Source organism: Micromys minutus, assembly GCF_963924665.1.
Source record: "Micromys minutus genome assembly, chromosome: 16".
Classification (NCBI taxonomy): domain Eukaryota; kingdom Metazoa; phylum Chordata; class Mammalia; order Rodentia; family Muridae; genus Micromys; species Micromys minutus.
The window spans coordinates 43,368,506-43,385,658 of NC_137985.1; the positions used below are offsets into that span (position 1 = coordinate 43,368,506).

The following is a 17,153-nucleotide window of genomic DNA, read 5'->3' on the forward strand; positions in this document are numbered from 1 at the left end:
AGAGTGCATGGATGACTAGCCCTTCAACAGGAGAGAACTGCATCCTTACCAGATTATTCTCATATGAATTCATTCTCACAAAGCTGAACATTCAGAACACAGTTAGGAAAGAAGACAGGAGGAGGAAGGAATGTGGAGCCTGACACTGTAAATCAGAGACTGTTCAAGAGATGAAGATGCTGGCTGGCATGTGGTTTCCCTGGTAACCTGAACAAGAAGACCCACAAGGAGTCAAACACCAAGCAAGCCTAGTAGCCTGGAGCTCCAGGGACTCAAATGTCTTTTTTTTTTTCCTGAGACAAAGCCTCTGTATTATGTAGCACTGGCTGTACTAGAACTTACTCTGTAGAGGAGGATGGCCTGGAACTCACAGAGATCAGCCTCCCTTTGCCTTCTGAGTGCTCAGATTAAAGGCATGCCATCATGGCAGGCTCTCAAAAATCTTAATAACGATCCAAGACTATCATTAAGAGCTCACAGGTCTTATTTCCCAGATGACATTACTCACCATAAAAGTTAAATTTCCAGTACTCTGGAAAAACTTGTAAAAACTTAGCAAAGTGCTTTGTGGTATATTTTCAGCTTATAGCCCTATGCATAAAGATGCTGTATGCAGTGACTTTGCCTGACCAGTGGGACAGGAAAGGCAGAGGTAAAGAACAGCTCTCTTCATAGAGCTGTGCCATGATCCCAGAAAGCTATCCCCCACCACCCCTGCTGTGTCTGCCCCTGTGCTGACAGCAGCCCTGGAAACCCTTCTGTAGGAGGTAACCTGGGAGAAGCTGTAGTAGGTGCTACTCTATCCCTCAATGGGCTTGACCAGTGGTACACTGGGAACTGCTTCAAATGAATGAGGATGGACTTAGGAGCAGATTCAAACAGGCTCTTCTTTTCTACTTTGGGGAAACTAGTGAATTTTATGGACACTTATTGGAAATTCAAACCTAAATAAGAGGAGAAGAAAAACATGGAGCAAGATAAAGAAGGTAAAGGAACCTAAGTTGCAACCTTACCTGGTTGGTTAAAAGTCTGCATAGGGGATGCTGGGAAAATAGATGTAGCTCAGTTGGTAGAATACTTGCTTAGTATATATATGAAGCCCTGGTTTGATAATCAGAACCCCAAAAGAACACCCTAAAAGAAACACACATCTATACACACACATAACCAGGGAACAAACCCTTTTCTAGGGCTACTATCAAGAAGAGACTTTTAACAAAAAGTCAATAAGCCAAGATGACACAAAGCCTGGGCTTTGATAAGAGGAATGTCAGGAGGACACAGGGTACAGCTCAACCCTAAAGCGAGGCTGCTGTCAGATGACTCACCCTCCAGAAAGAGAGAGCAACTGACAGACGAGCAAGGCAACAATATAGCTAGAATGACGGACCTCAGAGCTGGGAAGGAAAGCACCTCATGCCTGCTGGTGCTTCTGCCTTTATCTGTTTCTGTCTTTCTCATGGACACTGAATTTAGAGGTTCTGCAATAAGAGAAAATAACTGGTCACTGCTCTTGACAGCCTTTTGTCTGTTCTTCCTTCTGAGGTCCCTACCAAGTTCTGTGGAGAACGACTGTTCTTCTCTTCCCTCTCACGGCCGTTACCCTGTGGGAAACAGACCTGCTGTGTCAAGCATGAACATCTACATTCTGGGGAAAAAGTCAACTGAATATGTGCTCATTTCACTAAGCGTGAAGACTGACAGTTTTCCGTACCACAGAACCCACTGTGACCAACACGGGATCACTGTGTTCCTTTACTACTGGCAAAAACACTATCCACTCATTTATCAGTCAGTGAGACTTCCTAAACAAATACACTAGAGTACATTACAGACCCTGTGCAGGAAAGGAAGATGAGATAAATTTGCAGATGAAGCTATGACTGAGCTACTGACTGTTGTGTTGGTTAATTTGAGTCTTAGTACTTTTACAAGGACCACCAAATTGGTTTTAGATACAAATGCAACTTTCTATGCCTAGTGAATTAAAAAGCCGCAGGAGGTAAGATGGATACAAATTATCTTGACTAATAAATGTACTCTTTATAAGACTTTTACTATTTTAACTACTCTGCAAGATCATGTTTTATAGATGTAAAAGTGATTATCTGTAATTTGTTCATATTTATCTGAAAAACACCTAAGATTTATTTTTCTGTCTTCAATATAGATGCAATTTCATGAATGACAAACTTTGTTATTTGTAATATTTTATATCATAGTTACCACTGGAGATTTAAAGTATACTTGCCTATTAATGCTAATAAACTACTTATGAGAGTTAACAGGTTATTAAGGTACTTTTTTTAAATATAAAAGAATATTCAGAAAACCACTTATTTAATTATAATTTGTATACTTCATAAAAGGGACATGACAGACCAACAAATCTGCCTTATCTAGTGAATACAAGTTCCTATATTATATCATCATGACATTAACTAGGCCAGTCCAAGGAAAAGAAAGCTTATTTTAGAACCATAGTTCTCATCTTCCAATGGAATACACAGACAGTAATGAAGAAGAACCTAAAATAGGATAAAGTATGTACTAAGGAGACCACTGCTTCTTAATGATTTATAAGGCAGTCCTCGACAAGGAAGAACCAAGTGTTGCTGTCCAATTATAGGTGACCTTTATTACATAACATAGAAACATGTTTATCCAATTATAGGTGACTTTTTATATAGATTATAGAAACATGTTTACTGAATAAATATACTAACTATATGATCAAAGAAAAGCTTTTCTTCAAAATCCTTTGCACAACATCTACAACCTAATTATAAAAATTGTACCCAGAATAGCATGTTTGAAAATTTAAAATAGAAATGGATTTTCAAGTGTAATATAGTGAAAATAACAAGTCTCTAGAGTAAAGCATGTCTCTGTTTTTAAGCCACTTTTCTGTATGATCTTGGGCAAATTGCTATCCTGAATATCAATTTGCCGTATTTACAACCTTACGTGACTGTAAGACTCCAAAGAAGGTGAAACACATGAGGAGGCTGCCCGAGTGTTCAGCAGACACCAGTTCCCTCAGTTTCTCATAGCTATGAGCCCTCATGTTTAGAAAAGACACTTGGTTTAGAATAGAAAAACAACATTTTAATAGCTTCAATTTCACCATGCAGTGTAACTCTTAGATATGATAGTCTGAGGACATCATTAAGCAGTTTTAATTTTCAAAAGAAACAAAAAAGGATCAAAGTAATTAGAGGTCTTAAGAAGAAAACAACTGCTTTTCTATAGTCCTCTATTTCATTTATTTAATCAAAAAACTTGACCTATACATTTACCATTTTATATATATATATATATATATATATATATATATATATATAAAATGTGCCTATATATGATAGTGTCCATGGGATGATTAATTATGAGTATGCACAATGCTCCAGACTTTATGGATCTTCATAGCAGTCACCGTGACAACTACACAGCAGAGCCTCTCTGCACGGTGTGGAGAGTGCAAGGCAGAAGGTGAGGAGCAGGTTAGCGCTTAGGACTGTGATCTCTAGTGCTCTCGTTCTTCATGGGGAGAGCTATAGTACAGAAAATTAAGAGTTTACAGAATAACCCCCAGAACAGTAGCAATATAATAATATTAAATATTTGCTAAACACCAACTTATTTAGATAAAGCCTAGATGTTCTCCAAATATTTGAGTTCATTTTACTGATTTCTTCAATTTTAGACCTTATAGTGAGTCATCTTAGACATATAAAAATGTAATTTTAAAGCAACTTGAAAAATGTCTTTAAAGCCTTCATTGAGGCCACCTGTCAATGTTGACTATGTTTTTAAAGAAAATGCATTTCCTTTATACAGTGTCTTAAACAATGTGATTTACTAGTACCTCCAATACAGAGTTAAAGAACAACTTGCTCGCTATTTTGTAGTCCAGTTAACTTTCCCACAGAACTTGAGAATTACAATTAACCATGCTGTAGACGGAAAGCATCTGCATTTTCCCCGTAGGACCAGCTGCCTGCTCTGCTGCTCCACAGCTCCTCAGCTTCACTATCTGACCTCTTTCCCAACAGCAGCAAGAGACAGACTCAGGCTAGTTTTCTGGCTGCTGTCACAGCAAACCCATCATGCAAATGAAACTCTACAGCAGGGCACAGGCTGTTTGGGGGAAAGACATTTTTGTGGTGGGCCACAAAGTCTCACATACATGCCCCCAACTCAAACAGAATTCCACTTCTCTTACAAGCAAGTTTTGCAAGATTATAATGCTTTCAGGGAAAAGAAATTTTGAAAAAGTCACTGATTTAGGAAAATAAAAATATTCAGCCAAAGTTGATAATAAATTCAGCAAGAAGGACAGTGCTGAGACCTGAGAAATAGAGGAGGAGGAGGAGGCAGCTCTGCATTTTACAAGGTCCATGTCTGAGGTGAGATTAACATGTAAGTACACTTCTCACTGATCTAGATCTTAGTGGGCCATGGGTCTAAAGATGACAAAGAAAACATATCTGCTAAGAAAAAATAATCATGTAAATTAGTAAAATCAAAAACAGTATACGCTAACCACATTTTGACAGTAATGCTAGTTAAGTGAAGATTTTTGGTTAACTTTTACTAGTTTGCTATGCTTTAGGTTATGGTTCAAATAAACACATGTAAGGCAAGAGTCACTGCTTTCTTATAATGTGATTATCAATTATGTATTTAAAGAGACAGAGGCATTATGAGCATAATTAGGCCTTTCCTCTGTCAGACTCTCTACACTGCTACAATTAAACAACACAAACACATCTCACTCTATACAAAGAGAAAGAGAAATGGGTCACTGTTAACTAACTTGCAAGTGATAGCAGCAATATACTTGAGGGAAATTATGCTGCCCTTGAACTCATGCTGCAAGTTGGACTTACAAGCATTTTACTAAGAGCCTGTTCAACAGAAATATGAGAATCACATATGTAATCTTACGTATCCTAGCATATTACAAAAGGTAAAACCACTTGAAATCAATTTTATTATGCATTTCAGTTAACATATAATTATGTCAACATGCAATCAATATAAGTCACTGAAATAATTTAAATATCATTTGTAATGAGCTTTGAAAAATCTGTGTATTATACCCTTGTATGCTCAATTCCAACTAGACATATTTTGTATTCAATAGCCATAAGCCGCTAGTGCTACTACAGCATATCAGGAAGGTCTACTATACATGACTTCGATAAAGTTTCGTTGAGGGAGCCAAAATATATCTGAATGAATTCTAACCAGCTGTCTTAGTTAGGGTTTTACTGCTATGAAGACACCATGACCAAGGCAAGTCTTATAAGGACAACATCTAATTGGGACTGCCTTACAGGTTCAGAGGCTCAGTCCATTATCATTGAGCAGGAGCACAGTAGCATCCAGGCAGGCACAGTGCAGGCAGAGCTGAGAGTTCTACACCTTTATCTGAAGGCTGCTAATGGAACACTGACTTCCAGGCATCTAGGGTGAGAGTATTAAGCCCACACCCACAGTAACACACCTACTCCAACAAGGTTGCACTTCCAAATAGTGCCACTCCCTGGGTCAAGCGAATTTAAACCATGACATTCCACTCCCTGGCCCTCATAGGCTTGTTCAATCAAGTGAACACCTGAATGTCTCTTACACATTTCTAAGTACAGCTGCAGCACAAGGTCCAACCTTGGCTATCTCTAGAACACAGCTTCTTTGTGCTCTCAGAAAACACTTCCCAGAAGATTTCACATCAAGTGACACTGGTCTCTTCTTAATCACCACTAAGTTCTTAGCTCCAGCTGACCAGCAGCAATTGTCCCAGTGGTCTCTTCTATTTTTCACCCTAAACCCAGAACCTAAGATGCTGAGTTCTGCTGCTTGCTGGGGCTGTAACATGATCCCCTTGTTCTATTACATTATCACTAGCTTTCTATCTTCCAACTCCTTCACTGCCTAAGCTTGACTGTCCTGGAACTTGCTCTGTAGACTGACTTTGAACTCAGAGATCTGCATCCCTGTCTCCTAAACACTGAGATTAAAGGTATGAGTCACCAAATATGGATTTCAGTTTTTCCTCGCCTAGAACCTGCTTTGTTCCAGGGTGGCCTTAGACTCAGAGATCTGTTTGTCTTTGTCTCTTGAGATTAAAGGTGTGCACCACCATGCCTGGATCTAATTTAACTGGGTAGGATCTCGCCCCCAAATCCTATAATCTGTTATCTCCTAGAACATATGATTCAGCTCCATTTCACTTCCTGGTGCCTCTTTAGTACTCGTACCACATACTTTGTTTTCCCTTTTTAAGGTTACTATGCTTGTCCAAAATGTTCTTCATTAGACTTAACCACACAACAAAGTCTCTGCTGGCCTTTTTTGAGACTTTCTTTGTCAATGCAATTAATATAAATCTCTTTACCTTAGACTCAGGTAGGTCTTCAGACAAGGGCAAAAAGCCAAAATACCACAAAAACAGTCTCTAGGCCACATTCTGAAACTTGTTTCCACTGAAACCTCTTGTGCCAGGTCTATACAGTTCAAATCATACTCAGCAACAAAGTCTTCTATGTTTCTACTAGAATAGCTCATTAACCCCAACTTAAAGCATTCCACTGTTTTCCAAAGCCCCCAAATCCACATTCTTCCAAACAAAAGCATGGTCAGGCCTATCACAGCAATACCCCAGTCCCTGGTACTAACTTCTGTTTTACAGTTTTACTGCTGTGAACAGACACCATGACCAAGACAAGTCTTATAAAAGACAACATTGGGGCTGGCTTAGAGGTTCAGAGGTTCAGTCCATTATCATCAAGGTGGAGGCATGGCAGCATCTAGGCAGGCGTGGTGTAGGAGAAGCTGAGAGTTCTACATTTTCATCTGAAGGAAGCCAGGAACAGACTGAGCACCCTCAGGCAGCTAGGAGGAAGATCTCCAAGCTCACCCCCACAATGACATATTTCCTCCAGCAAGGCCACACCTTCTAATAGTGGCACTCCCTGGGATAAGCATATGCAACCATCACACCAGTTATAGTTTTTTCTGCAATCTAATCAAACCATCATAATTTTAATAATTTTAAGACAATCTATACTTAAATAGTAAACAAGCAACAGGAGAAGAAACTAACCCACCACTGAAGGTAAGTTTCAGCTTAGGCAAAACTTGGTGTTCACAACCAAAATTTAATAAGAGTTCCCAAGCTTGTGTAATTGTAATAGAATAGATTACATATGTGAGAAAATTTCTATTTTAAAAACTTTTCTACATGCCAGCTTTGTACTAATAGCAGTTGCTTTCCAATACGAGTCTTCAGGGAGGTAGAATCTAAGCTGCTAAGCAAATAGATTAATTTTTGTTTTGTGCCATTTCACTGGCATGTGAAAGTATTGATTTTTATCAGTGCATCTTCCTCTCCAGCTGTCCACAGTTCTGTATATTTTATCTTCACTCTTAGTTCTCAAACACATTCTCTAAATCTCTTTATGCTGCTCTTCCCTTGGTAATATTCACTTTGTGGCTCTTCAGCACTAATAGAAGTAATACGAGGTAGAGCCTATTGGCAAGAGAAGTTTTTGTTGGAGTATTGGGCAACAAAAAATTGATCCTGATACTTGGCATAGACATGTACTAAGAAATTCTGGTCCACTTATCAGTCAGGAGTTTTATTCCAACCTAGAAACCTGAGTTCTCTGAGAAAGACAGACTTGCACCCATGGGGTGGGGCTCAATACCAAACAGATGACAGGTGTCCCAGCTTTCTTTCCAATGTGTGACAGGAAAATGTGTGCTCCAATGTTCTGTGGCAGTATTGACAAGGCTCTAGGCTTCTTTTCTTATTTGTCTTTCTTATTGTATGTGAAATCTGAAAGAAACCTAAGTAGCATATGAACATCTACTTCATTTGAATGTCATATGATGAGGCCAGAGAAGCCTACTAAAGGAAGACAGCGTGTTTGCAGTCAGGTTCTAACAGCAGTAGCTCTTGCTCTTGATAGCTCACGTTTTTACTTTCTTAATGATTTGATAAGTCATCTAAACCTGAAAAAAATTAAAATGTTGGATATGTTTAAGGAGACACACTAATATAAGCTAATGGGTATGTATGGAGAGAACAATTTTATATTCTACTGCTGAGCTAGCCCAAATTTAACGGGATCACAAACTTTGAAGAAACAGGAATCATAACAAGAATTCTAGCAATTATGGTAGACATTGTATTTTGTTTCCTTGTCTGTAAATGATGTATAAACTTCATGACCATGAAACACAACTATTAAGAAAAGAGGTCTATTTGCCGAATGAATAATGTGTGAAAAACTTTGCTGATTAAAAAAAAAAAAAAGAATTGATATTAGCTACTGGCATTTGTCAGAGCTTCTCAGACAAGCTGCACTAAATACAAATTCTATTCTGTTCCATAACCAGACAGCAAGCACTTCTTTGGTTCCCATTACTTCACAGGAAACTTTACAGATTTCTCTTAAAATAGTTCACCCTTTCAAGTTTTATGTACCATGTCTTGAAGATTCTACATCTAGCTGGTAAAGTAGCTATCACAAATGTGGTAGACTAAGTTGAGTATTCATCTTTCAGTTTGTGGCAAACTGTATTCAATTTCTATCATTGTAGAGCATTAAAAACATCAACAACAATAAACAACAATCCCCAACACCGTTAAAAGAAAACCACTAACCAAGCTCAAAGAGGAAGCATATTTCCTAAAAGCAACTGTAGAAACTACCATTGACTGGGTAGTGATCAAAATCAACACAAGTATTAAAACACACAGTTCACGGATCGTAAGAACAACATTAACCACTAAGTTACAATGGTTATGACCTGCACAAAGACAGTACCAGATGGTATGTCAACACGGATGGGAAAAGATTCATGAGGCCACACCCCTAGTTCAAGAGCTCTAGGTCATCCCTAAGCCCATGCACACAGGTAACAATATTTAGGCTCAGTAGATTGTGCATGAATGTGTATATATATACAAGTAAGTATATATAAAACACTAATAATCATAGGATAAGAAAATATAAATTTGAGAGGGAGATGTTACTGGGGAAAATGGGAGCAGAGATGGATGGGAAAATTATAAAAATATAGCGTACAACATTCTCAAAACATGGCTCATGAATAAAATGAAATAAAACTGGAATAAAAACTAAGTTTAACCTCTCCCCCTCCCTCTCCACAGGATTTCATATGTACCACTGAGCTACAGACCCAGTTCAATTCTCACTTTAATGGTTACTATATTCTTGGCTGAGAAGAGATTGGTGGTTTTTAAGGGCATGACATCAAGCACTGGTAACAGTTATCTCTCATCCTAATAAACAGTACGGGGGAAAAAAACGACCTCCCCTTTACGAATCTGAAAATGGGGCCTGGAGACTTCAAATAATTGGAGAAAACTGACAAGAGCAGTCCATAGAGAATTAGCACCATGGAAGCCCACAGGGAAGCTGGGAAGTTCAATGGTAGTTTTCCTAACATGCATCAGGTCATGTTCAAGCCTCCACACATTCTGTTTTCATAAAGATGGTACTGCTGTTCTACTTTAACTCTGCATGTAAACATGGTTGAGTATCAAGACTGTGGTTAGCATTTAACTGATAATGAAATATGCTCCATAGTTACTTATCACATATAATCTATTACATGGGTAAATATATTAGATACAAAGTAGGTTTGCTAAGCTTAACATAAGTATATAATAACTGTAAAAGTTAAGGTATATAATATTTAATAGAGGCAACCTCCATTTCTCACAGAAAATTTGGGGACCTGAAAGAAATAAGTATTTATAAATGATTTTGTAACTGTAGGTAAAACTTATAATTGGCAGAATGTTTCCTATAAATTTTCTTGAGTTCTGGTACTTTCAAAATTATAGACATGGTAAAATGTTTTACTGCTATAATAAATTATTTTTGTCAACTTATTCTCTTCTAAAATGTCTCAGCACTTCAGTTTAGGTATCAGATGACAATACATGATGCAGAAAAGCAACGGGTGTGCATGGCCCTTTACATGTGAGGGTTGCAGAATGGTGGCTGACTTAGGTTGGGCAGAGGTCTGTCTAGTTACATAAAAGCAGTTGTTTGAAATGATTTGATTATGTCATGTGTCTTACATTAAAACTTTACTGTAGATAATTCCCACCATGTCATACGAAAACTCAACAAAATCTTTCCCCAACATTTCCCCCTTGCCTGTCCCTTCCTATTAACCTTCCAGAGCAGTGGTTCTCAACCTTCCCACGCTGTGGCCTTTTAATACAGTTTTTCATGTTGTGGTGATCCCTAGCCACAAGACTATTTCATTACCACTTGGTAACTGGAGTCTTGCTACTGTTATGAATCAAACGTAAATATCTAATGTGCAGAGTATTTGATTCCCCCTGTGAAAAGCTTACTTGATCCCTGAAGGGGTTGTGACCCACAGGTTGAGAACAGTGCTCTAGCAGTCTAGGTCAGTGTGTTCAGTAGTTGGGCTAACTGCAATACTGCATGGCATTTTTGATGACAACTTTCTGGCTGAAATGACCTTTTTTCTCCCACCACACAGGATATTCTCTCCTGAAAGCCTTCCTCTTCTTTTTTTTTTTCTTTTGATTTTTCCAGCACTATGAGTATTTTTAACTTTAGTTTCTTTTGTATTACTAGCCATGGGTCACCCCTTCCTTCTATATACACTGATCTCTAGATATCAAAACTGTTAATGATGATTCTCAATAATGAATATCCATCAAAACAATGGTGCCAAAAAGTATAGCGTATTGGGCTTTCCCATCGCTTGACTGAATCATTAGGTTCTTTAGGTGTAGAACACTAGAAGTTGTACTTTTAAAGAACTCTGATAACTCTGCCAATATCGCCATGATAACAGGTACTCCCCCAAAAATGTACAACTGTCCTTCTATTTAAAACCCTTCAATTATCTTTGGATTGCAAAACATTTAAGACCTTGTTGCAGTGTTGGGGGCTAACTCATAGAATTATACATCCTAGCCAAGTACACTACCACTGAACTACATCCCCAATCCTGTCAAAACCTTGTAAGATATAGCTAACCTTTGCCCCATTTCCTCTTCTCCTCTATGATGAAGAGCTTATCTTTGAAGTCAGCCATATTTGGCTTTGAATAATGGTTAGCCATGGTAAATATTTTAGATCCCATAAGTTCAATTTGCTGATAAATGAAGGAAAGACTCTGCTGCCTCCATTTGGAAGGGCTATTGGGAGGAATACAAGCTGCTTCTCTTCACACCTTATGTGTGTGGCCTTATGAGCACTTAACTATAACAATTTAAAATAGAGATACACTATATCTAACACTCAAAAAACTCATTATCACAAGAACAATGCCAAATGTCTTATTATTAACTTTTTAAATTGGATTATGTGTTAGAATGTTATTTTAAATACTGAGACATGTAAAATAACATGTAGTTTTCATTGTACTGCCACTGAAGGCACTGCTAGAAAATTAGCATTTCAACAACTTATACTGGCTAAGTGTCTCCAAGCAATGCTCTGATACACAACAGACAAGCACTGAAGCTCTTGAGGACTTGTCTTTTTGTGTCCTTTCATCTCAAATGGCATTGTGAGCAGTTAACCAGACTGAGTTCAGATTCACTTTAAACTGTAGGGCATCAAATTCACCGAATAAAATGTTCTCCTTTCCTTTTCCTCCAATCATAAAGAATTATGTTTGAATTAGTTCTTTAATACAGCAGAGATGCATACCTGAGATTTGTTTTCAAACCAGTGAACAGATTCTTATCTTCTAGAAGAACTGAGTTTTCCTAAGTTATTTTCACATAAAAATAGACTATTTGAGTAGTACTCTGGAATTACTGAGTGCCATCATACTTGAATCTTTTGAAACTCACAATCTATGCTGGTAACATATACTAATTGTTAAGCCATCACGATTTAGTCAGAGGGTGAAAAAGAGAAAGATCTGAAAAGAGTTGTCTACTCAAAGATAGAAAACAGATCTTTTCTAAAAGCTGATGTACAGATGTTTAGTAAGACTGATTTTAATGACTATGAAGAAGAGTACATTTAACATCTGGAAGTGACTTTCACAGATTTGGGAATATTTTCGAGAAAGATTTTCTAACTTACCTCATTGCCACATTGCTGCCATCAATGACTACCGGTCTCAGATTCTCCCCATCATCTGTTACAATCTCCTGCATTGGAGACTCAGGCCGCTGAGATTCCAGGGATGATGTTTCTCGCATTACGCTGTTAACAGTACTAACTGTTTGATCAGCTTCACTTTTATTTCCAAGTTTGACAAGTTCTCCCAATATATCATTGATTAAAGCATCAGTACCAAGTTTGTTTAGCACAAGCTGGACCTGTTCTTCAGAATAACCTAACTTAAGTGCAAACTCCAGTTTTGTTTGGTATTCTCGAACCACATCAGGGGGTTTCTTCACTTCCTTAGATGAAGTCTGAGACTCTTCTGGTTTAAAGTCTTGCAAAACATCACCGTGTTTCAGTAGGTGAGGCTCTAAGCAGGGGGACCGGCATAACTGTCTGTGAGCCTTGGTTAATAAGCATGGCTCAACCGAAAGGCTACTCAGTTGTTCTGACTTGTGATCAGAATTAGGGCTTTCCTCAGAGTCACCAGAGCTCACACTCTCTTCAGACGCCCCTTTTATTTCCTTCCCTGCATTAACTGTATCCATTGCTGGTTTCTCTACCATAGGCCAAGGCACAGCTGCCCTTAGCTGTGGGTCAGTGCTCTCCATATAAAGGTGGCCAAGGTCATGCCCTAGGTGATCCTTCAAGCCCATGAAGCTGTTCCGTGCACTTGACTCCACTTTGCTGCTTTTCCTGTATTCTTGAATGCAAAGCACCCCGTATTCCTAGAAAAAAATGTAAAATATTTAACATATCATGTTTACTGTTTGAATCTCTCCCCAGTAAGTCAGAGGGCCAAACTACTGAATGGCTACTTTGTATTTTGTCTGCAGCCTTTCAGCACTCACAGCAAAACTTGCCAAGACTCCTTCCCATGAATTCCTCCCAGGCAACAAAATAAACAGAAAGCCAAACTGGGTTTTTACAAAGGTTTGTTCTCTCCTTTGTGTTTTTTTTTCTATCTTCTCTCTTTCTTTCTCCTTCCCTTCCTCCCTCCCTCACTCCCTTTCCTTCTCACCCCCTGCTCCCATGTACATATGTAGGTGTAACAAAGAATAAGAGGCCATGAATTTGATTGAAAAGGAGCCTGACACATGGAGTAGGAAGGGGTCGAGGGGAGGAGGACTGATAGAGATACCGCACTCTTATGTGAAAGACTAAAAAATAAAAAGTTAATTTAGATAGTTAAATGAGGGGCATATTCTAAAATGGTCTGTAAGGTATCGAATAATAACAAAGCTAATTACATCCTTTGGTCAAGCATCCTGCTATTTGCCTATAATTCCAACAACTGGGCCACCGACACGTAAAGATGGTGTCTTTGAAATTAACTTGAGCTACATAATGGTTCAATCCAGCCAGCATTAGAGACTCTGCCTCAAGAAGAAAAATAGCTAATTATTTTCCATTTTGAAATGAATATAATTTTTCATTAACTATATATATTATTTAAATTTCATTAATTAAATATATAAATATAATTTTCATAATTATAACTTTTTGAATACTGAACACTGTAAAAGAAGATACTTTTAAATATTATGATCCTTAATTAATTAGAAGAGATATACTGATTTTATTCCATATAAAATTTAAAGCAAGCAGGCATATTCTTCTATCAGTTTTTAATTTTTATGATAGAAAGTATTTTTTATTACATCAGACAAGTTTATGATCATACTACCTTGAACTGACCTTGTCTGGTCTCAGATTAACAGCATACCTGCATTTCATTAAAACTCATCTTTTCATTTTCCCTGTAGGAATATTTTTACTGTTTAAATCTTTCTGCTATAATACAACTCTTTCTTAAGATATACTACAAATAACTGAATTCTCTACTAGGGATAAATCAGAAAATAAGGCTATTTTCTCTTTATACATCATTATTAGGACTAAACCAACAGTAGGAGTTCCACCAAATTAGCAAGTCAGAAGTAGCTAAGCCTAACATTGTCACCTATTTGATAAAAAAAAAAAAAAAAAAATTGGAGAAATATTTAAACTGAAGCTCAACAAAACATATATACCAGAAGAAACCTATTATATAAACATTAAAAGAAAATGATTTTGAAATTTAAAAATGTATCTAATAAACCCAATACATTTCTATAGGTTTCTTCAGGGTTTGTTCCACTAATACAACCCTCACTGAAGAAACATCCAATTTCCTAATTCCTGGAAACCCCACTGATAAAGAGCATCTGCTTCATTATGAAGCTATGTTCATTTCAACTCTTTCTATTAATATGGATATGCATGGCCCAATTACTTAGAATTAAGAAAGGGATTCTGAAACTAAATCTGTATACCCAGTGATTTATTAACTACAGTAATGTACTAACAACATAATGCAAGTAACAAATCACAACAGCATCCTAATAATGGGATACAGTTAAAAGAAAATCTACACCGTGGCCTTAGTAGAGCTCCCACCAAAAGTATCTTAAACAAGAAAAATCTATTGGAAGCTGGGCTGCCTGGCAACCAGAAGACGGTTGCTAAGCTGCACTCCTTTAACATGCCATCATGAATGCTAGCACAGGGAAAGAATAATTTGGTGTGAACAAAAGCCTACAAAAGAGACTGGGACTTAAGTGCGTCTGGTTTACCCTCGGAGAACAATGCAGCTGCCAAACCAATCTGGACGCTCCGACATCATTGTTCTGTAAACCCCACAATCTGTTCTGACTGCAGGAAGTGCATTTAATGGGAAATATTTTTGATCTCCCCTGAAAAGTTTGGGTTTTGTATAAGTGCTGTTGTGAGATAACTCAAGATAATGACTTGCTGACCAATTGCTGAGTCGAACTAGGAAATATTATTTTAATATTGAGTAGTTCTGTTGTGCTTTTGAGCTAGGGGGATTTGTATCAGATATAATGAATATCTCTGAAAAATAGACAGTGAGAAACATTAGAATGAAAATTTCTGATAGAAAGATATGTAGATTTTCTTAATTTTCACTTTTCAAAGTGGCAAACCCAGATACTGCAAAGTTTTGAAACAAAACAGCCTGACCAGTCTAAAACTGTAGTTCAATAGCTCCTCCATTTCCCTTTTAGTCTAGTATCTGGACAGTACTGGTGGGTACCAGCATCTGTCTATACACTTTACCACATGGCTGTAGTGATGAGGCTGGGAAAAATGGATATTTGGTTGCTTTTTATAATATTAAACCATTTAATAGTTCTTTATAGTAATATAACTAAAACTTTCAATTTCATTTGTACATACTATTTAAATAACATTTCATAATACTTTTTTCAATAATAGCCAATAATGCTTTTCAATGATAAAACTAAATTCAAACATGTCTAGGTTTTAAATTAACATTTGAAATAACTTGATTTGTATTGACTGAAATACTAAACATTTGGATTTTAAAATTTCCATTTGTAGAATGCTTCTGATCAAGTTGTAGTTAGTAAAAAGTTGTCATGACTTAATAGGGCATTTAAAAATAATCCAGAATTTGACACTATTTTAAAGTTACTCAGTAAAAATTTTGATTTAGGCCTGAATATTTAGAGATACAAATAGCAGTAGTAGGACACACAGAGTGTAAAGAAGTTACCATCCAAAGCTGTGTAAAGAGTGCCACAGTGTTTATGTCTGCTTAGCATTTTAATAATGGCCACTACGTTTTCAAAAGAAAAAAAGTTCATAGAATGTTACTTATGTAATGCAATAATATCTGTTAATTTCTAAAACATTCATGGTTTAGAGCTAAGTTTTGCATTACTCAGTCAAGCCTAAGTTTATATAAGAATTCATAAAACTCAAATAAAATCAACTAGTGTGGTAATTTTCATCTCTTCATGCAGAAGCAGAGTCAAAGCATCACCACAAAGCAGATCAATCTGTACATCCAGAGTCACTGGAAAACTCTGAGAAGAAACTGTAAACTCTGTTTCACAGACCCATTCTATATGGTGGCTTGTACATTGTACAAGAACACACTAAAGATACTATGTTCTTGAACACAAAAAATACTAGGCAAAAATACAATAAAAAACACATCCAGTTTTTAAAACCTATAGACTACCTCTAGATGTATCAAAAACTCACTCCTTTTCTTGGTAAAGACTATCTAAAAATTAAATAATAGTATTTGTTGAAAAAAACTCGAACGATGTTGATTTTATAGACAATGATGAAGATTGACTTATCCTTTCAGTTGTCAAAACAAACAAAACAAAACAAAAAACTCTATAGTGGCTAAATGCAGGGTTAGGACAGGAAGGACACTAATCTGACATTTATTGCATCTGTGGGAATTCCTCTATTTAGTGAAAAGATTGTTTGAAAGTTCTCAATAGCCAACTTGGATAACAACTCACCTTGAACAGGTTAAAGCTTGTTCTTAGAATTCTAAAGAACATTATAGTGACTAGGAATATTAGACCATAAACTTGCTACATCAAATTCTTCTTTTGTAAAATCACGATGCATGAAAGTAGGTTCTGGTTGCTACCCAAATGGTTATACCATGAGAACAATGAGAATAAAATAATGAATATGTAATAAATACCTACTCCTATGGTCTTTTCGTATTTAATCACCATTGTATTTGAGAGAGCACTGTTGTCTGCATCTCTCTAACTAACAAAGGAAGGATGTTCCTTTGAGCAGATTGGTTAATGTTCTGGGGCAACAGATGTCTACTGGAACTGCAGGAGACCAGCAACTGGTGGCCTGCCTATCTTCTGAAAACTTTCAATAGACTTATGCATATGTTCACACAATAGGGCATGTGGTAGAAATGAAAACCTCTCTTTAACCCTTTATGTTCTTTCTCCCCCCCCCCCCCCCAACTGACAGATGAAAGTCTTTGTCTCCTCCTCAGTTCCCCATTACAGAACTCTTGAAACTAACTGGAATGGCATCTTCAACCTAATATCTGAAATTACCACCAGGGGAAAAGAGGGAGAAAGGAAATAAACTGGACACAAATACTGACAATTTCAACAAGTCACCTGAGCTTAATCATCATCTTTA

General features: G+C 37.1%; 1 protein-coding gene across 1 annotated transcript in view; it reads right to left on the reverse strand.

Moving 5' to 3' along the window:
* The window catches only part of ZC3H12C (zinc finger CCCH-type containing 12C), a 47,681-nt gene that overhangs the window by 13,448 nt on the left and 17,080 nt on the right, over positions 1 to 17,153 (reverse strand). Inside the window, exon 2 of the mRNA XM_080930324.1 lies at positions 12,126 to 12,877. Coding sequence (XP_080786450.1) covers positions 12,126 to 12,877 — 752 coding nt within the window. The remainder of the gene's footprint in view (positions 1 to 12,125; positions 12,878 to 17,153) is intronic.